General features: G+C 44.6%; 1 protein-coding gene across 1 annotated transcript in view; it reads right to left on the bottom strand.

Annotated features, from left to right (window-relative positions):
• The window catches only part of Trpm1 (transient receptor potential cation channel subfamily M member 1), a 104,830-nt gene that overhangs the window by 10,742 nt on the left and 71,693 nt on the right, over positions 1-22,395 (bottom strand). Inside the window, exons 16-26 of the mRNA XM_055623146.1 lie at positions 21,369-21,661; positions 19,578-19,806; positions 14,779-14,901; positions 14,395-14,526; positions 12,571-12,699; positions 9,918-10,169; positions 7,290-7,464; positions 6,042-6,062; positions 4,713-4,857; positions 3,263-3,465; positions 2,497-2,629 (exon numbers count right to left, since the gene is read on the bottom strand). Of these exons, the coding sequence (XP_055479121.1) occupies positions 2,497-2,629; positions 3,263-3,465; positions 4,713-4,857; positions 6,042-6,062; positions 7,290-7,464; positions 9,918-10,169; positions 12,571-12,699; positions 14,395-14,526; positions 14,779-14,901; positions 19,578-19,806; positions 21,369-21,661 (1,835 nt within the window). The remainder of the gene's footprint in view (positions 1-2,496; positions 2,630-3,262; positions 3,466-4,712; positions 4,858-6,041; positions 6,063-7,289; positions 7,465-9,917; positions 10,170-12,570; positions 12,700-14,394; positions 14,527-14,778; positions 14,902-19,577; positions 19,807-21,368; positions 21,662-22,395) is intronic.

Here is a 22,395-nt window from a genome sequence, read left to right as displayed (position 1 = left end):
TGTGTACTAGGTAGAGGGATTGGAATGGGCAGAAAGGACAAGGTGCTTTGAAGAAGCCAAAGAATAATAAGGTAAGGAACACGTAATCCCGGTGGCATTCCATTTTTGCCTTGTTGAAGCAGCTGAGTGGTAGTGTCATTTATGGGCCCTGAAGCCCGGGAGAGGTTGCCTGTGCTGGGAGAACCATGAGAGCCAGTGCACATGTTGGTGGAGCTTGGGGGTGAACCCTCTGCTGCAAGTCAGGGTTGTGTTATCTGACACTGAGTCATGTTGCGAACCTCTTACTGAGGAACTAAACATTGGGCGCTGTAAAATATTGACATTTGATGGCAAAAATACATGTTAGAACGTAATGTTCATTTCCAGGCATTAGGAGGAAGGCTGTGAGTGGTTCCCACATTGATGTGCTCAGTGGACCCTGTGTGGAGGGACATGACTAATGTGCAGAATCCTGGCTGAGCCCGTCAGGATAACAGCACTGAGACTCCGCAGTCTGTGTTTGCAAAGGCAGTTGGGCAGGAGAGAGGTGAGAGAAGGTCTGACTCATGCCTCCCCGGACCAGATGGAACCCACACCTGATGGCTGAAGCAGATACCACTGAGAGAAAGAGCGGTCACAGTCATCAAATGGCAAATACGGTGCAGAAGTGAGCTGACCACAGAAATTACAGGGATAGAAGAATTAGCAGAAATTTCCAAATACACGAAGGTTGATTTGGAAAGCAACCATAAGTACCTCAGATTAGGAACAGATAAGGCACATTCTTCCCCTTCCTCCACGTCCTTTGCTCCCACGGTGGGCTGGTTACTGGGTTGAAAGCTCTTCCTCTTGTCTAGAGCTTTCACCTGTGAGTCAGCCTTGGCAAAGAGCAGCAAAAGGAAGCAGAGGGCCAGGAATGTGTTCCCCTCTCTTGTGGGGGCTTCATCCAAGAAAACAGGAAGGAGTGTGTTTGTTTTGCCCTGCATGCTTTTATACCTGTTACGTGTGCACAGAGCCCCAAGAGAAAAATGCAATTTGGTAACGCACTGATAACTACATTCATGAATCACTGGTCCAAGAATGATAAAAATCCTAACAATGCTAGGGGAAGGGAGACAGGAGAGAGGCAGAACAAAACCGAACACAATTTCCATTGTGAGTGACTGAGTACAATTACCTTCAAGCTCATGTCTAACTTCTAAATGGAAAAGTTTCACTACATTGTGAAGAAATAGTTTGTATGTTTTAGAAGCTTAGCAACTGCTGTAAAACTATCAACTGAATGATTCAAAGTCTTATTTAAAATGTGCTTTATTAAGGCTAAGTGTTGGTGCAGGTAGCTGGCTGGGCTCAGTTGAATGACAAGGTGACTGGGGCTAAGAGGGGCCGGGGACCAGATGTCAGAGGCATATTTAGGCATGTGGGCTGGGGCAAAACCCACAGCCTGGCATGCTCGGGGGTTTGGGGGTGTGGGGAGCCTGAAGATGTGCCTGAGAGGTCTGTAGCAGTAGATGGGCTCTTGGTTGGTCAAGGTTGTTTAAGGTGCCCTTTTCAAATCTTGTCATGTTTATGTTTCTCTGAATACACTGGCATCAGTGTCAGAAAACTAATTCTAAGTGCTCAAGGACATACAGATGGGCCAGATCCTCACTTGGGCATGTCTCCTACGTCTGTTTCTACCCACAGTGCTGATTAAACTCTCAGGAACAACACAGTACAAGATCTGAAAAAGCTTATACTGCTTTCCCTAAGCAATAAGGGTCCCAACAATTCTGATTTAAAAAAAACAAAAAACCAACAACATGTAGATAGAATGAGCGTACTGGTCCTGCCTACCCTTTCTTTGCTGGCTACTTATTCCAGGGTACAGAAAAACATCAGACTGGTTCACTACTAGCGTTCTGCTCTTCCTCGACCTTCCTTCATTGAGCCAGTCATTGATTTATGTGCTCATTTATTCATCCATCCATTCATGGTTAAGCAGTATCATGCTGACTTCTCTGTCTACAGGACAGAATCCTGCCTAATACAGAGAATTATGGGAAGCAGAGACCTACTCATTCGCCAGCCCTCCCAGATCTCACTCTCTTGCCACTCCAGAGGTGGGAGCCTTTTCTTCTGGTAATTACTGCAGCAGCAAGGAACTCCGCATACATGCTGGCTGAGGAGCTCAGTCCCCGCAGTGGGCCACCTGGCTGGAACAGCACACTAGAGGCAGGGGAATGATGCCTTTCTGCAGCTGATGTAGGATCTGAGGTAAATCCCCGCCCCCTTAAGGAAGTATGATTTTTTTTTTCCTGCCTGAGTAGCATTTATTTGAAATAAATGTTATTTTTCACATTCGTGTACAATTTGCATCACTATTGCAGAGGTGGGGGAAAGGGGAGTCTTTAAAACAGTTTGAATAGGAAGGAGAACTCTTGAGCAACTACACATGATCTTAGCCAAAAAACCCAAGAAGTAATTTAAAATGAACTTCAGCACCCCGCGCAGAGGAGGGTGCAGAGCCCTGCGCACCTCTCGCACGTGACCCGGATGCGTTCATCGCTGGATGACTGCTGCTCGTCCTCCTTTTCCCGGAAGTGCTCCTGCACGCACTGCTCCTCGAACTCATGCAGTTTCTTCAGCTCCTCGTCACTGAGGAACAGCTCTGTGCAGGGGGAGAGGTGTTGGGCACGTGAGGAACCACTCAAGGATCCGTTTAGCTGTGTCATTGAGACTTTGATTAAAGCTTTAATGCTACACCACGGGTAGGCCATTTCCTGATTACTTCACGTAGTTGTTAATCCCCCTCTGTACCCTGCCCCCAAAAGAAAGACTGTCTCATGCGCCACCTCAAATGCTATTGGAGCAGAAAGTGTCAGTTTTTAATAGAAAAATGAAGTGATGAAGTGAGCTGCATCTGTTTGGAAAGCGGAAGGTTTCCCAGAAAACGTTTTGCACACTGTTGCACACATAGCCAAGCTTATGTAGCTTCTTTTCTTACCCTCTTTAGTTGGTACACATTAATATATTTAAAGGGGTTGGAGCATATGGAAGTGGATATGGAGGACAGGCTTTTGAGAGCTTTCAGTCTCTGGTCTCCGTGATTTGGCTTTTATTAATACTGATTACCATATAAGCGAGCTAAACCCAAACCAAGAAACATCCTAAAACACTCAGCAATTGGAGTGTCATGTTTTTCACACACCTCGGTGTTTGGCTGAGGTTGCTATGGAAGCCTCTATCTAGTACCCTTTTTTGAAATTAACCCATAAATAGAAATGAGGACACTTCAACATACTTAACCCACGGTCCCGCTCCTCCTGGTCCCCTTCCCTTTTCTTTCTGCAGCGACCACTGAGGCGCACAATGATGATGTAGATGTGGCTTAAGATGATCATTGGCGGGGGCAGAACCGGCCTGTCGTGAAATGTCATGATCAGTTGGTATCGCTGGAACTTCCACACTTGATTGGATATTGACTTGACTTCAAAGAAGGTATTGCTTTAAAAGAAGATGTGTTTACAGTTACTCTCTAATGTGATTTCAGGGCTATCAGTGACTTGATTAAATGAAAATAAATCATGAGTTGGATTTTGTACAGTCGCACTGAGGCTGGTTTCTCAATCATCTTACTATTTGCCTTATTCTTCAGGGTGGATTATTTAAGCTCAAAGGCACACAGCTTGTCTGTTGAATTTCGGCATTTGCCATTTTCTTGAAAGTCCACACCCAACTGCTGATTAATGTGCTCAGTGTGCCAGCTCACATTTGTAAAGGTACTTTAAAGAGTTAAGATGTTCAATTAGAATCGCTAGACAACCTACTTTTGTACTTTGTGGATGAGCTGCTGATGAATTATTGAGCATATTTGACTGAAGGTACATTATTTTGGATGTGGGTAAGTGCAACCTTTGTCATATTTTGGCTTCCAGCAGGAGTCAGTCAGTGATTGCACTGTCTGCTAGCTCTGGGGCACTAAGAAAGCCCATTGTTGTCTATAGACTGTAGCTTTCTCCTTTCTCAAGCCACAGCTGGAGCCTGTTCTCTGCAGTGCTTTGTCTTGTTACATGGTATGACTTTACAATTCCAGGGAGAATTTTTCTTCATATTTCTCAAATTAGCAGATTTTTTTTTCTGAGACAGGGTCTGTATAGTCCAAGCTGGTCTTGAACTTTGTCTATGGTTGAAGGTGACTTTGAACTCCTTAATCACCTTTCTTCCACTTCCCAAATCCATCTTAGAATGTAAATTAGATCTTTCAACATTTATTAAATATTGGCAACATCCTCAATGCATATCAAATGGACAGTTTTACAAAAAGCTTGATTTAGTAATTTAAGCCTCTTCCCTCCTCTGACTGATAAGATTTGATATTTTATATAAAAAATAATCACAAAAGCTTGTGGAGCTAGTATTTTTGAGAATCTCTGGCAGTGAATGAAAGATACAACTTGTTTACCTCTGCTCATTCTGCCTAAGAAAATATTTTCATTAGATTAAAATGTGTGCTTCAGTGTTAAAATACTAGCCAAGATTAAATTTAAATGTATCTGAGTGCTGACACTTGATTTATGACCACACCCAGACAGATTCAAGTTGAGCAAAAGACTGTTGAGCAAAACCCTATCCCTTTAAAAGCTTCAGTAAGCTTCTCTGAACATATATAACTCTCTGGCCCTGAACTGGAAACCTGTAGAGCAATGAACAACTACCTTGAGGCCTCTGCCATGCTTGGTCATGATACTTACTTGAAAACAGCAATCAGTAGGTTGACCAGCAGGATGTTGGCCACCAGGAGATAACAGGCCATGAGGGCAGGGGTGAGCCAGGCACCAGGGATGCAAGGAGGGAGCCTTTTGCCTTCCTCATCATAGAGATTTTCACCACAAGGAGCTGAAAGAAAAGTTTGTTTGTTGGGGGAGGGGCTTGTTTTGTATATATAACAGAAAGAATAAATATCTATTATATGTGTTTTAAATAATTTATCTCTTTTGGGATGATACATACGTGATTGTGTATGCACATATGTGTATCTGTATGTAGAGGCCAGATGCTCTCCACCTTATCTTTTGAGGCACGGTCTCTCACTGAACCTGCCATTTGCTGTTTTGGCTACACTAGAGCCAGAAGCCCTAGGTATCTTCCTGTTAGGTATGTGCTGCCTCACCAGGCTTTTTTACGTGGATTCTAGAGCATAGAACTCAGGTGCTTTCACACAATCATTTTACCCCTTGAGCTATCTCCCCAGCGCTGTTTTGTTTGTGACAGGTCTTACTATGTAGCCCAGGTTGGCCTCAAAGGAAATTCACCTACCTCAGCCTCTCATGTGCCTCAGATTACAATTATGCACCCCCACACTTGATTTAATTCGACTTTTGTATATTATATGCAGTAATTTTCTAAGCAAAAATATAAAATCATATAAAGAAAATAATAAAACTTATATTTTCACCCTGAAATAGTCTTAGTGAGCTTGTATCTGCAGACATTTTCCATTTTCTTATTTCCCCCTCCTCATTTAGAAGCTTTGTTTGTTTGTTTGGTTGGTTTGGTTTGGTTTGGTAGTGCCAGAGAAAATAAACATAGGGGCTTGCACATGCTAGGCAGGCATTCTACAATTGAACTACACCCCATTTATATACGAGCTCTTAATGATTAAACCAACTCATGTACCATTCTTGTATCTTCCTGTGTTGTCTGTTAGAAGCCTATTCTGTCTTTTGACTGTTTGCATTTGCTTATGCTGTCTTCTTATTATTTTCTGGGTTGATTGTACATTAATCCTGAAAACTCTTTGGTTTCAGGTATGGGGTAGGGGTCCCCGCCCTCCTCTCAGATCAACTATGGAGTCATGTATGAATCCTTCCCCTCTCTGTTCCCCACAGTGGGGAAAATGGATGATCCCAATATGTAACTTACAGTCTGCTTACTTTTATATGAACTCTAAAAAAGTACAGGCCTGAGGAAACTAAAGACATATTTAAACATAGGATAAAGCTACCAGTAATCAGCTGAGGAAAAAGATTTTTTAATGAAACACTTCACAAACTAAACCCACCAATTTCACGTGAACTTACGGTTAATTTCCATGGCGTAGACTAGACAATCATTTGATATGAGGAGTATGTTTTGTTTTTCAGTTGTCCCAGGAGGAGAGGAAAGAAAACAAGATGATGGTTGAAAGGAACATAAAAACGATTTACCAACACAGGAACTGATTTGCTGCTAAGAGATGCAAAGACTCAGGCCTGGGAGTTACAAGCTGATGTTTGGACACAGTGCCTGCTTAGAATAAAAGTACCTATTATTAATTCTGAGAAACATATTTCATGAATATTTATCTAGCCATATGTCTACTGAGCAACAGCATGAGCTCAGGAGTTAAGCACTGGAAAGACACCATGTTGCTGGCAGATGATTCTTTTTCACTTTTGATTTGGACAATCAAGCATTCCCTGTATCCTACTGTGAAAAACTCATCAGCAGAAATGGATGCAAAGGTACAGTGAAGCAGCCAGATGAGGGGCTGAAAACCTGCACTTAACGATGCTACTGAAAAAAAGAGTCTTTTGTTCTCCTCTTTATCAGCTCTCACTAACCAATATAATTAAAAACACGAACAATGAAAATACTACAGCTATGTCTATAGTCCAGAAACTTCTGTTTGTTTGCTTTAAATCCATGTAATTGAATGTGTTTAGACAACTTCTCACATTTATGCAATGTGTACCAGCTACTTACATCCACACCTTCCTATCTCCCTGTCAATCTCCTCTTCTCCCTCAAATTTCTCTCTGTTTCTGACCATTCATTTGATCTGTGAACCACTTAGATTAATCGGGAGCACCTGTATGCTCACGAGTTTGGAGGCTATTCTTTGGAGTCCGGTGGGCTCAGCAAAGGCTACACAATTAAGACAATGATTTTCCTCCCTTTTCTGAGAGTCTATTGATAGCTGATAGTTCAGAAATAAAGGGTAGGGTCCTGTGAACGCTTTCCATTTCCTTGAGTTACTGATGGGCCCCGTGCAGGTAACTATAGTTGTGATATTTGGGGCTACATCATGTGATGGAACATTCTAATAGCCTAAGGGAAGTTAGACTCAGAACTCTAGAGAGTGAGTTTTAGAGGAAAAAAAAAAACCAGCTGGTACCTCAAAAATCTACACTTCAGTCTGTATTTATTTCTTCGAAATACAGCCCAGTGCCTATGGCAGAATGAAAAATACTTTACTTCCAAACTAATGAATGCTCTTCTATTAACTTGGAACTCATCATGTGCCCTGGAAGCAGGGAATTGAGTCTTACTATGAATTCTAGTCTTACGGTCTATCTGGTCTGCAAACACCTCTCCATAGATCATCCAATAGGGCATGTAGAAGATGTTTCGGGCCAGTTTCCAAGAAGGTTTCTCCTCTGGGTGCAAGATAGCTTGGCGAGCTACTCCAAAACTCATCAGCACAACCAGCATGATGACCACAAAGTACAGCATGTCAATCATCTGCAGAAGAAAAATATGCATCTTACAGCGTTGACTCCTGGACCAAGTTTACACTGGCTCATACTACTGTGCTCTCCAAAGACGTCACTTTACCTATCATAAGGAAAGCTTTCCCATCTTTCCGTCTCATCCACAGGTTCGTAGATTTTTATACCCCATGTAAAGCCCTTGTCTTATTCCAGAACGCTGTTGCCTTCATCTGCATGGGAGCCTTCTTGCTTTTGTTGTTGTTGCAGCTACTGCCCATTGCTCTAGTTGGTTCTAGAATGCCCTTCACTGAAGGCTTTTGAATCAAGTTTGTTTTTTTAATCTAGACTACTTCTTACTAAAGGCCATGTGTTAAAGGTTTAGTTTTTAGGTTTACACTATTGATCCCCAAGATAAAGATGGGACTTTTCAGGAGGTCCTTAAGTCATCAGGATGATAGCTAGATCCCATCTCCTCCCTCTGTCTTTTCTCCTTGCCTAATGCTGTAAGCTTGCTTGCTCCAACATGTATTCTTACCATGAGATGCTTCTTGACACACACCCAAAGCAACAGGCTCCGCCAACCATGACTGTGAACTGTAATACACTTCTTTTATAAGTTATTTTTTATTATGGTGACAAAAAGCCAACTGGCACATCTATACACTGATGCTCTTCTGGTAATTATAACTGCAAATAGAAAAAGGGCTGGCCATGGTGGCATACCAACACTTGAAAGCAGAGGCAGGAAAGGGGATGGTTTGTGAACTTGAAGCCAGTTTGGTCTACATAATGATTGCCAGGCCAGCCAGAGCTAGTAAATACCCTGTCTTACAAATGAAAAGGAGACAGAGAAAGGGAAGACTTATCAGAAAACATGGAGTTTTTAGGAGCAAGAGAGTACTCATCTTGGAAATACAGACATGAAGAACTGTGAGAACACACTAATCTTTTTTGTTGTTTTGTGTTTTTTGTTTTTTGTTTTTTGAGGCAGAATTTCTCTGTGTAGCCTTGGCTGTGCTGGATTTGCTTTGTAGACTACTGTAGGCTGGCCTTGAACTCACAGAGATCCACCTGCCTCTGCCTCCCTGAATACTGGGATTAAAAGCATGCAACATGGTGCCCAGCTCACTAATCTTTATTCATTACATGAATGCTCAGTGGACAGTGCTCCGGATGCTAAACTGCTATGACTCCTATTTTTCCCCACCCCATATTGTGGTACCATGGTTTGAACTAGGGCCTCATATGTGCTAGGCAGGGACTGAGCTACATTGCCAATGCTAAACAACTGTAAACCCCAATTTAAGCAAAAAAGCCATCTTTCTAGCCCCCTTAATTTTGAACATCCCTAAGTGTGTGCATTCTTATTGGAATTGACTAAATCATATGTCCTGTAGCGCAAATACACTGGCTCTATTAAATTAATAATTATAATTCTATTACTTGGCTGTGATATAACTTAGAAGGTTGCCTTTCTTCTGGGACTAATCCTAACACAAGCCATTTTAGTAATGCAGGGATACCTTGCTGATTCATGGTTAGTTTAGCATTCTGTGAGCTGTTCTGAAATAAATGTCACCATGGATCCCTCTCATACTAATGACCCAAAGAACATGTGTCTACCACCTCAGGCTAGAGCATATGAGCCAAAGATTGTTGGGTTACAGGTAGGAGCCAGCCTTGGGTCCCTTTGTCACTGACTTCTGCTAAAGGCTAGAAAGTTATCAACCTGAATTTTACTGTGAAAGCATTCTAAAATGGATGCAGCTTCATAAAACTTGAAATCCAGATCCTAGTGTGAAGACTACTAGTGATGGTTCCAGCCTCCAAGATGCAGAACAACTATATTGAGATGTAACTATTGTCGGTGAATTGTTTTTACATTTTTAAAAAAAATTATTTTATTTTATGTGCATGGGTGCTTTGCCTGCATGTATGTCTTTGAAATATTTGTATATAGTGCACTCAGGAGTCAAAAGAGGATGTTGGATCCCCGGTACTGGGGTTACAGATGGTTGTTACCTGCCATGTGGGTGCTGGGAATCAAACCTAGGTTCTCTGGAAGAACAGCCAGTGCTCTTAACTCCTGGACTCTTACTACATCTGAGAACTTAGGCTCTCTTTTGTCTTGGGACAGCAAAGAAAATTCTTAGAAAAGTGGAGGCTGTTTTCTTTTCTCTTACTATTGAAATATAATCAATACAGATTCAGAATGAATTTGATAAATGCAGTTGATCATCCTACAGTTCAAACATGACATGGAAGAAGGAAGATGGCGTGTATTGAGTCCCTGGTGCATAGTGGGAGATAAACGTCTATTTCCTGTTTGAGTTTATGAAGATGTCAACATGAAGGGCAACTGTATATGTTAAACCAGCTGCCAAGGAAAGACCAAAGGAAATGAAAGGAAGCCACACCCAACCCTCATCTGGTATTCTAATGCCAGCCAGACTATCTGGTTACTCATGGGGAATTGTTACTAACCATCTTTCCAATCATCATCACGTAGGGGCCAAGATATTTGTTGACACCAAAGATGTCTAACACTCGGATGTACCAGAGGATGATATCCACACAGTAGATGACCCGGCCATAGCCCATGTATGGCTGGTTCTGGAGGCGAAGGATGGCCCCGACCATGAACATGGAAATAGCCACGAGGTCTGTGATGTTCCAGTACTCCTGGAGCCACACTTTGATTTTCTGGCTGAGTTTGCCTGGTTCCGACATGAGGATCTGCAAGTAAACCCCAAAGAGCAATACAATGAGCGGGTCCTATTAGAAAGAAACCTTATCTTCATTAGAACCTAGGAAAGAGAAGAGTGCTGGGACATTCCAGTGTATCTGGGACCTGTGTGGCTCAAGCTCTCTGCACATTAATTTTTCAGGCAGAGGTATATCTAGAGGGGGAAATTCCATGTAATCCTCTGTATCTTAGATGCAGGGGTTTCATAGACTCAGGAAATGCCTTCCAAATTGTCTCCTTCTGGCTGTAATTAGAGCAGCTGCCTTTTGATTCCCTTTTTAATTATCTGGACTCATGCCTGTTGGCTCACATTCCAGAACTGTAAAGAAGAACAACTCTAGATCAGGAACAAGCTCCCTGTTCCCACAGAGGGACAACCCACCTGGCAGAGGATGGCTGGAAGAGGCTGGGAAACACGGGCTTGCCAAAATTCCTTCTAGAGTTAGACATGAGAAGTCAGAGAAAGTTGAACCTGATCTTTCCTCCTTCTTGAGATGTAACCCCCTTTGCATCACCACTGACTAAAAGGACACCTCCACAGAGTAAAGTGGAAACTATTCAGCTAACAGTCTGCATAGTCACGCATGTACAGTCATGGCAGGCACAGTGGAGGCACAATAGGGTACAAGGCAGCCATGTCAGGGTACCGCTTCAGCTTTGAAAATCCTGAGTGGATCCCAGGATCCCAGGGCTAGTGGGGTGTTAACTGTCTATCAGCTAACACAGAAGGGCTCCCTGTCTCCAAGAGCCATATCTACTGGCTGACAGCAGCGCTGTCTCTCTTGTAACTATAGGCAGGATCCCCACCTTGATGGAGGGTCAGAAAGATGGGTCAGTGGGTAAAGGCACTTGCCATACCTGAGTTTGATTGCCTGGGACCCTCTTAAAGGTAGAAAGACAAAACTGGCTTCCCAAAATTGTCCTCTGACCCCTAATGTGTGCCCCTCAATCCCCATACCATACACATTATATAATGGTAAGACAGACCCCTTGGGAAGGCCTGCATGTAACAGCCACAGAAATCTAATGGAGCCCAGCCAGGGAAGCAACAGGAGTCATGCAAGAGGGAGAGGGTGGGGTGTAGAGAAAATTCCCAGCACTCTTGATTGCTCAGCTGTCACTTGACTGATGACATCAAACTTACTGTACTAGATGAGGTCAATAGTAATTACAAAATAACGGTATTGGTTCTGTGTCCATTGGGAAAAGATCAGCAATGTGTGCTGTGTGTTTTTTCACTTCAAGTTCATGTTCTGCCTGGATTAAAAAAAAAACCTTGTTGTTTATGAATGAATATAGTAAATTCAGACTTGTGGGTGACAGCAGGAAGGAAAGTACCTGGCCCATCCTAACTAGCATTTCCTCTGCTTCCTGAAGAAACTGCCTTCCTGGCTTTCCATTTTAAGCAAAAGACCTCAGTGACGTGTGTCATGTGTGAGAGTGTGTCTGTTCTTTTCCAGCACTTACTTTGAAAACTGGGCCCCTCTGTTTGCACCAAATGCTCTGGGCCCTGCCCTGGAGCCTCTCAGCAGGTGGGCATGCCACAAATTTGTTGCACGCAGGTGCTGCTACAGAGCCCACACCTGCCCCATTGTGGGAGGCCTGCCCTTGGGTAATTGGAGTCACCGCTGTGCTTGGTGCCAGACAACTGAGGCGGGTATGGAACTCTCCTCCCTTCTTTCAGGGTGGGTCACTTGTGCGGTTACACTGAGAACAGCCTCTTTCTAAAGCCGCACTTCATTTAGCTCCTCCTCTGGCCTCCTACCCTCGCTCTCTCTCACCAAGAACTCTACTTCATGCACCTCTCAAACAAGAGACCAACTGCACAAGTTCACAGTGCGATCCAGAGTCCCAAGTTATGGCAAAAATGCCATTCCCAGGGCTGGGGAGGGAGATCACGGGTGATGTGCCTGTTGGTGAAGCGTCAGCTGTCCAGAACTCACATGAAGTCTGGATGTGGTGGTGTGGGCCTATAATCCCAGCATGGTGGTCAAGGGCCAAAGCAATGCGTTTCAGGCTCACTTAAAGACCCGCTTCAACCATGAAGGTAGAGAAATGAAGTCAACCTGCCCCAGCGTGGGTAAGTGAACCCACGTGGATGGGTGCATTCATCCTAAGTAGCTGGCAGCATTTGCTATAGCTCTTTTATACACTCATGCCTATTTTTATTATCAAGTGTCACTTATTTTGCCTTGTGTTTTGAACTGTGAGTCCAAACTCAGTCAGAGGGAGGAGGTGCGCACATCTGCACTAAGTGAATCAAATGACTCAGCCCAGTGATGCCCCACAGGGAGGGTCCTAGGAGCCATCACCTGCACAAAAGTCTGCATCAATAAGATCCGAACTAAACCCAGCAGTCAGCGGGGTAGGACAAGCCTTTCCGATAATCACCTCGCGGATTTTCTCCAACGCCAGGCTCACGATGTAAGAGATGACGATCCATTCCTGTGGGGAGGGCCATCCATCCATCCGCACCAGGATGACGTAGTTAAACAGCAGCAGGTAGGCCAGGTAGGAGATCTGAGGAAGGAAAAGCTGGTCGTTGTGTCTCAGGGGTAATGGTCGATGCTTCATCTATAAACGGTTCTTTTCTTCCAATGGACTGGCTTACATAGACGACCCCCCTTCCTCCTTGCACATCACCAGTGCAGAAACCGAGGTAGACTGGGGGCGTCCTACACTTTGGTGCAATACAGGCTCTGCTATACCTTTGTTATGAAGCTGCCAAAATCAGAATATACAAGGGACTCTCTTCGTAGTTTGCTTTTACATTCAGGGAAAACAGCAATGGTGACTGAGCCTTCCTCCCTCAGACAGCCTGCTCTTAAATTCCCCCATCATAGATGAACAGCTGAGAAGTTAGAGGACAGGACACATGGGTGAAATCTCTGCTAAGGTCCACAGAGCTGGCCTAAGAGTCCCCTTGGCTTCCAGTGACGGGTCTGTGATGTTCTGTGGCCTCACAAATTATCTTTTTTACTAGGACAGGGTAGAATTGGCACGGGGGAAGAGGTGAGGCACATGGGAAAAGGAAATGGCTGGAGGGAGGTTCTCTGCAGCTGGCACTCCAGAATGGCACTGTACCCAAGCTAGGGTACTCCTGAGCACAACTCTGGGAATGTTCCAATCTGTCCTGTGTCCTGTCCTGCTCTTGCTACCAGTGAGCCATGCTCTCAGAAGAGAATAGACCTAAAGCTGACAAATGACCTATTTCCAAGTACATCTGTTTGGTGAGGGCCTTAGAGAAGAAAGTCATTAACTCTCTGAGTGTGTTTATGGCCCATTGGCCCATGTGTTAAACACTTTGTTCCCAGCCTGTGGTGTAGCCTTCAAGAGCCAGGCCTAGTGTGAGGTCACTGGGGTGGGCCTTTGGAGGGAATATTGGGATGTTAACCCCTTCCTTTTACTTTCCTTTGTTCCACAGCTGTGAGAAGTGTGGTTCTGCTCTGCCACAGCCTCCCTTTGATGTTGCTACCTTACCACAGGTCCAAAAGCACCAGGGCCAGCTGACCGAGGGCTGAAACGTTAGAACAGTGAGCTGAACAAACCCGTTTCTTTCCATAGGTTGATCAGTTTGGGTATGTATTACAGTGATAGGAAGCTAATACAAGCTATAATCTCTTAATAATCATGTCATTCTATTGGAAAAATGAGCTTTCTCTTTAATTCACTAATCATTTTTATTTAGAAACACCTTCTTACATTTATTTAAGTCTTTATGTGTATGGGTATTTTGTCTAGGCACCATGTGTCTGGTGTCTGTGGATACCAGAAGAGGGTGTTGGAACTGGGGTTATAGATGGTTATGAGTCACCATGTGTGTGCTGGGCATTGGACTAGGGACCTCTGAAAGGGCAGACAGTGCTCTTAACTGCCAAGCCATCTCTCCAGCCTCCATTTTTGTTTATTTTAGAACCAAACAAAACTTCCCTAAATTTCAGTTACTAAAGGCATTTTAGAAACCCTTTCTGTTAAGCAAATAGAATAAGGCTATTTTGCCTCATGGAGTGGTCTAGGATGACCAATGTGGGCCTAGGATGACCAATATTCCTACATATATGAAATAAGTATGACAATATATTGGGATCATTTTTATAACTCATTTTAGCTTAATGAACTCTGGGACACTTTTTGAAGTTTCTGAAATTTTTCTTGGTTCCGGTGTAGCTCAGTATTCCCCACATGACCTAGGGCAATCATCAGGGAGGGTCTTACTGTGTAAAACCAGAACTTGACAATGGGCGCATTATAGAATTCACAGATTTTTGTTCCAATGGGAATGCTCTTCTGCTTTTTGTGCTCATTCTCCTCATCCCCCTTTCTCGATCCAGCATCTGCATTTGCATCCTGGAAAACAACACAGCACATGGCAGGAAGTCTGCAGGTGGGAACAGGCCATCTTCAACACATGGCAGGAAGTCTGTAGGTGGGAATAGGGCATCTCCAAAAGATGGCAGGAAGTTGGCAGGTGAGAACTATGCCATTCCCAGAACAAAGTGGCCTTAAACAAGGGAAAATTCCCCAAATGACCCTATTATCCTTGGAAGGCAAATCTTAGCACTGACAATGAGTTATGTGACCCTCTTGGGTGCCACTGACCGCGTTCTCTTCTTCCTTTTCTTTGCCGTCTTCGTTCTCCTTAGATGTTTGATATGACAAGTCATCATATGTACGGAATTCCAAAAACAAGATAGTGGGAGGAAGAAGGATCCCCATGATGACCTAAGTGATGAGGAACAAATCAAGTCTTAAGCTATGGTAATTCTAAGAAAATCTTCTAGTTTCTGTTGGTTACTTTTTTTGTGTGCTGTGACAAAATACCTAAGAAATCAAGGGAGGAAATAACTTGTTTTAACTCATCATAGTGGGGAGGGAGAAAAAAGGAGAGGGCAGAGCAGCTCACATCCTGGTGGGGCAGGCGCTTAGTGAGCCTGTGCTTTGGGCTTTCTCCTTTTCCCCTTTATTTCATCCACTTATAGTCTAGGGACTGGTGCTGTCCACATCTGGGGCAGCTGTCCCCTCTCCCCCAGTTAACCCCTCCTAGATATGCCCTCACAGTGGACACAGAGGTGTGCTCTACTGAGTCACCAGCTGTTTGATACCAAAACTTGTGGATATTTACGGTCATTGAGTGATACGATATTTGCATATAATCTGCATACATCCTTCCATGTTTTGAATCCTGTCTGGATACTCTAACCTAATGCAGTATAAATGCTGGGTTATGAGCTGTTATGCTGTATTACTTACGGAGTAAAGAGGAAAGAATAGTTTATACACACCCACTTCAGATGTATTTACAAATATTTTCTTTTATCACACATCCATTTATCGTGTGCATGTCACATGCCACTGTGAATTTGGAGAAATCAGGGCAGAACTTGCAAGAGTTGGTTCTCTTTCAACCACATGGGATTGAACTCAATTGATGTGCTTGGCATGAGGCGCCTTTGCCCACTAAGGCATTTTGAGAGCCACTAAAGAGGTTTTTGAAGTGTGTTTAGTTGATCCCAAGAACATGGAATCCTCAGAGCTGCAGGGCTGACTGTACATTTAGAGATGTAAAGTTAGACTGTCCACACTTATCATTTGAAGAGGAGCCTGGGTTGTGTTCGCCCCTGCTCTGATGATCTGTGTCTGTGTGCTGGATACTTTTGCAGAACAGCAGATCATGAGATGTTTGAAAAATATCCACTGATTTTTTTTTCCAAAAGAGAAATGACAAGCAATGCTGTGTGAAATCCACACTCTAAGAGACAATGATCCAACATTTAATCTCCACACAGGTAAGAGGACAGAGGCTTGGCTGGAGGACTTTCCAGCATGGATACATCCCCGCGATAGATCCCAACACCATGAAAGCAAACTTCCCAAACAAAGCAAGTACGTAGCTAAATTAAAGCCTAGTAATTCCTGTTTATATAAAAATACTGCAGTGTGATGAAGATATGTGTATTTAGAGTTGGAAGGCTCATGTGATCCACGCAGGAAGGGCTGAGCTCGGCCTGGAGGATGAAATGATACCTGGCTCGCTGCTGTTTTATCAGGTGCTTCTCTGTGCTCCACTGATTGTTAAAAACACTCCAAGTGGTGACTCTAATGAAACCTGAACCTTAACTTTTTTGTGTGTAGCTTGAATTTCAGCCTGCAACTTAGACCCCATCTGTTTTCTTGTCCGGGATTATCAACAGTGTTTGCTTTCCTGGGCCTGCATCCCACACACTTTGGGTTTTCTTAACTGTTTAATCTGTCAATGGTTTCTCTCCGTCTCTCTCTCTGTGTTGCCCATGTGCATCCTATATTAGCTCATGTGCGAGCAGAGGGCCTCAGGTGCCATTCCACAGGAGTGTCTACTTAGTATGTTTAGGTTTTGATACAGGGTTTCTCATAAGCCTGGAAGGGACCAGTTCAAGTATCCTTCCTGGCCAAAAGCTCCATGTAGCACATCTTCTCTGCACTGAGATTTCACATCTGACTTTATTTTATTATTATGGGTCCTGGGGAGGGAAACTTAGGTCCTCGTGCTTGCACAGTGAGTGCTTGACTGACTGAAGCATCCCCTACCTCCTCAGCTTTTCTTCCTGTGTACATCCTTCTTAGGTCCCTCCAAGTCTTTGGACTGACTCAGTCTGAATCACCTCACATTCAGTTGCATGGACTTTTTATATGGGGGCAGGGGTTGTAGAACACAGGAGCTTATTTATTCTGTTAACATTTTGAGAAATGTACATTGAGAGCACAGTTTTGGTGTTTGTCTGGTTTATTTTGTCTTTATTTTTCCAGTACTTGGGCTTAAGCCTGGGGCCTCACACACCCCAGCAAAGGGCTCTACCACTAAGCTGTATTTCTAGCCCTGTTGTTACTTTTAATTTGAGACAGAGTATAATTAAGTTGTCTGGGGTGACTGGAACTCACTCTTTAGCTCAGGCAAGCCTTGAACTTGCCACCTCCTTGCCTCGGCCTCCTCCCACCTATCTAGGATCATAGGCATGCACCACCAGTCCTGACCTGGCTCTTTGCCTGTTTTAGATGAACGTGCTTTCCTTGTGCACGTCACTGTTTATTCTGTTGCCATGTTGGGATTGAACCCAGGGCCTCATGCAAGCTAGGAAGATGTACCACTGAGCAACATCCTGGCTCTCCTTACATGTTTTAAATAGCTGGATCAGGTTTTCAAAAGTTTCCAGGTTCATCCAAGTGCATTGGTACATGCCTGTAATCCTGGCACTCTGGGAGGTAGAGGCAAGCAGATCTCTGTGAGTCTGAGGCCAGCCTGGTCTACAAAGCAAGTCCAGGACAGCCAAGGCTATGCAGAGAAACCCTGTCTCAAAAAAACTAAAAACAAACAAACAAAAAAGTTTCCAGGTTCTAAGTGTTTCTCCAATCAAAACTATGAAGATGAAGGCCTTATTTTATTATTATTATTATTATTATTATTATTATTATTATTATTATTATTATTTTGCTGTCTTGGTGCATCGGTGCTTGGATGACATGTGATGCCAATCCACTGTTCATCACTTCACATTTGACTTGTTTTCTTTAAAGCCTTTAGGATCTCTTTGATGTTGGTATTCTGAAAACAAACTATATTTGGTAATATTTCAGGCTATATACAATATCAATCTAAGAAGCCAGTGCACTGTATAGAATTGAATAGCTAGGCTTAACATCTGTATTTCTAAGAGATGGTCTCTTCTGCTAGTCATTATGCTGTATAGAATGAGTGCCAATCTGAAACCCTGACATTTTAAATACTCTAAAACCTGAACCTAGCACAATGCCCTAAGTGGGAAATCCCACATCTGACTCAATGTAACAGGCCATAATCAAAATGCAAGCATTCTAGAAATAGTAAATAAAATTAATCTCCAGGCTGTGCATATAAAGTGAATGTTCAACAATCAGTTTTGCATTTTGACTTGAATACCATCTCCAAGATAGTTTATTGTGTCTATGTAAAAATTCCAAACCTAAAAAGAAATTGAACACTTTTGGCCCCAGACGTTTCAGATAAGGGATACTGAACCTTTAATGTTTTGCCTGTATTCTCATAGAGAACCCATAAAGCCAACATAACATAACCATTAGACAATTGGATTACATGCCAGATAGAATCATTTCCCAAGACAATCTAGGAGTTTGTTAACAGTGGTTTTTCACTCAACAGATCCTTTTCAAACCTTTCTATGGCTCCATATCCTCTCATAAGCCATATGTAAGGAAGACATTGTCAGCTAAAATACTGTAGAAACAGAGGTTAGAGCTGGACTTTGATTTGTTAAAGACTAATTTATTTGTATGTACGTGGGTGTTTTGTTTGCATGTATGTCTGTGTGTCGTGTACAGGCAGTGCCTGAGGAGGCCAGAAGAGAACACTGGATCTCTGGCAACTGGAGTTACAGACATTTCTTAACCACTGTGGGGCACTGGGAATTGAACCTAGATCCTCTGCAAGACCAGTTTTAACCATTGGGTCATCTCTCCAGTCCCCAGGTCTGTGCTTCCACCATAAGTTGGAGCTCTGTCTGGAGAGCATGATCAGTCATGGTGGGCTCCAGCTGAAAACACAGACTATACCAAGAGCTGTGTAAGGAAGGCATGCTGGCTATACTGGGACTGGAGTGTCTGACCCGCTCAGGTCAGGTCCTGTCCCACACTCACCAGCTCAGACCTTGGGCTCCAAGCCTCGAGTTCCTCATCTGTAAAGTGGGAACTGTAGCAGTGTCTCCCTCCTGGGGTTGCTCAGGGGTATACAGTGGTCCTTAACCACCAGTGGCTGCCTGAATCACAGATGGCGCTGACCTCCTTATCCCCTGTGTGTCCTCTCTATGCCCTACAGCACTGCTGTCTAGTGGCAGAGCTAATGTGCCATACATACGTTTACATTCAGGTTCCTCCTGGGCAGCACGCCTCTCCTCTTTGGGGCCACTAGAAAAGAACTTCAGGGTTACTTTATACAAGCACTGGAGCGCTGTGACAGTTGACCCGGTAACCAAGAGGACTAGTGGGCAGGTGCAGCATACATGGTGGATACACTGGACAAGCAGATGCTGTATGATTTGGGAGGGACAAAGCGGGATCGTGTGAGACTTCACTGTGCTACTCAAAACAATACACAATTTTACAGGTCAAGCGTGGGGGTTAGAGTGCAGAGCCTTCACCTAATTCACGCCAGGCCCTTGATTGCCCTCCCCAAACACACAAAAAACCCTTGTGAATCGATTTTTTTTTTCTCTTGACTTTTCCATTTAGTGCTTTTAGACTGTGTGAGGGGTAACTGAAATGAAGGAAAGTGAACTCCTGTACCATAGGACCGCTGGGAACGGCTACAGGCTCCGAGCTCAGCCTAGTGTCCCCTGTCTGTGATCCCAGCCTAATGACCACAGCACACCCACCTTCAGGCCGGGGTTCTTCCTCATGCGAAGCCTCCCCATCCACATGTCGGTCAGCAGCATCTGGCTGCAGGTGTGGGCGATGAAGTCCCGGTGCTTGGCTGCCACAGCCAGCTTGAGGCAGGTTGAGTTGCTCCAGTTCTTGAGCTCATAGGTCAGAAGTTTCATGGCAACCTGCTCATCATGTTTGTAAGACTGGTCTAGCAGCTCCACGGCAAGCTGGCCAAAATCTCTGGAGGGGAAAAATATGTCAGTGGAAGCCAGAGAGGCTATGAGTCTGTACTTAAACATTGGAACTTGGGGAGCCACAAGACACAGAACATAGGATTGAAAGTGGCTTTGAGGTCCTCTGTACATTCTCAAGACCTGTCACCAGAGGAGCGGGCAGCAAGTAGCAGGCGCTTAGGCTGGTCAGGAAGGGGACTGATTGCTCTTCCTGCCACAGAGCTCTAGATGGACCTGTGTTCCTCAGCCCCTGAGGAGACAAGTCCTTTTCCTTGAGCTATACACAGAACAGCGAGGCTGAGGGAAAAGACAAGATCTGTGGGGTTGCAAGCGGTAACCAGTGGCTGCTTCTGGGGGCCCAGGGAGTGGGGCAGATGGAGTATTTCAGGGTGGCTTAGGTGTTGGTTAGGTTCTGATGAGTGCTGCCCATTCCCATGTGCTTGACAGAAGCCAATTTAAATCATGTGCTTTTTCATGGAGTATGTAAGACTTCAACAAGGCATTGATTGCAAGAGAACCCAGGACACACACACGCAAAATACTCATAAAATAAAACAAATCTAAGAGAAAAGCAGTTAAAACCTTGGGTTCTAGCACTTAGAAGCCAGCTAATAATTTCGGAAATTGCTGAATCCAGAGTGAAATCGGAGGCTTCCAAACAAAGCTGGCGCAGCCTCCTGGCTGGGTCTGCCTCAAGTTCATGTGTCTATAAAGCCATCCCTGGCCCTCAGATTTTCAGTCTGGCTTGTGAAGAGCTTGGAAAGGGCTGATCTCTCCTAACAACAGATAAAATCCTAAACAAGCCAGAGGTCAGCATCCCATCCTCATTCCATCACAGGAGAGACTGCTGTCCATAGACAGCAGGGACAGGCAGGCAGACACAGAATCATTGCTTCCTGTAGCAGACATGTGCACAGAACCAGGGCAGGCTTAGGAAACACGAGCTATAATAGATGAACTGCTGAATGCCCGATGTGGCCAAGTCTAAATGTGATCAAGTCCAGGGCTCCACCCGACTAGGTTCTCACAGCGAATGTAAAACTCCATCTTCCAGTGCGGGAAAAGGAAAAGGAACCATGCTGAAATCTGGCAGTACTCTGCTCGCTTTAGCCAGGCCTGCCGTCAGGAGAAACTAGCTAAATAGAAAGCCTCCCCTGCCAGGACATAAGAGCCCAGGAACAGAAAAAACCAAGCTAGCCCCCTTCAGCCACCTGCCCCGGCTCCAGGGGAAGAAATATCCTGAGATCCTTCAGGCGTCCAGAGCCCTGTGCACGGATGTGTTGATGTTTGCACAGCACCAGTAAATGCCTCTTTCTGGAAATTTATTTCTCCGCCTTTGCATCAGAAGTCTCATCATTTGCATGAGAAGGCAGCAGACCAAATCATTAGCAACTCAGTCATAACCCAGAGGAACAGCAGTGAAAACACTGCGCGTGATGGGCGAAGTGGTTTATGAGTAAGCCTAGACCACAACGGTCCTTAAATGAGAAGCGAGGTGGTTAGGCCTTTGACAGGAACAGCCCTAGGGCGGTTGCCAGTCTGGTCCTTGGATTTCCTCAAGATACTCACTTGGAATTGTTGTCCAGGTCCTGGGAGATGTCGTCCACCAGCTCGCTCTCGGAGGACTCGTGGGCCATGGCCTTGTAGAGCTTACAGGCCACCAAGGCCTTGGCCATGCACTCCTCCCCACGCTGCCACAGGAACACCGCCATCTTCTGGCGCTTCATGAGCACCGCCCACACCATGAGCTCATGGAACGGGTACTGGAAGCGGCTCACGGCGGGGTCGTCCACATCTATGTCGATCTCTTCCTCTTTCTTCTTTTTCTTCTTCTTCTTCCCTTTGGCTGGAGGTTCATCATCCTGAGGGGAGAGAAACACACTTAAAAAAAAAACCGTAGTTCTTCCGTGTCAGAGGCCGCTGAGAGACGTGGTAAGCCGGGCTCTGGTCACCACCCCGCATACGGGTTCCTTTGAGAAGGCGCACATGTTTGTTATGAAAAGCAAATCACTTGAAGCCAAGTGAACTGGAAAGGAATGCTGCTATTTGAATAACTTACCGCACTGGGTTAGCAGTGTGCTTTTTTCAGAAGGCTTTAACACCCCCAAACCTCCCCATAAACCCAATACAGAGAGTGCAACAGGAATGGTGAGAGCACTGTTTGTCTCTTCAGGGACATTTTTTCCAACACAGCAGGACACCAACACTTGTTTGCAAGATGTAGTTGAGCTAGAAACAGTGTGAGCAGCCCGGTGGAAGGTTCTGTGATACCGCCTAACCTGGAGACTGAGGCAGGAGGTCAGAGAGCGAGTCAATGGCATATCTGGGCAGGGGAGTGGGGTTCTGCATCAAAATAAAGGTAAAGGGCTTGTTGGGTAGCACGAGGAACTGAGTTTATATCCCCGTGCTGTGTAGAAGACCAGCTGAGGCCGCATGTGCCTGTAATCTCAGCACTGGGAGGCAGATGCAGAGGATTCCTGGGACTTGATGGCCTAGTCAGTCTAGCCAATCAATGAGGACCAGCTTCAGTGAGAGACTGCATCTCCAAAATAAGGGTGGAGGGGAGAAAGAGGCGTGGGGAGATATGTGCATAAAA

This window comes from Psammomys obesus, unplaced genomic scaffold (genome assembly GCF_907164565.1).
Source record: "Psammomys obesus unplaced genomic scaffold, mPsaObe1.curated_primary_1811, whole genome shotgun sequence".
Lineage (NCBI taxonomy): Eukaryota > Metazoa > Chordata > Mammalia > Rodentia > Muridae > Psammomys > Psammomys obesus.
This window is presented reverse-complemented; position numbering and strand designations above follow the sequence as displayed.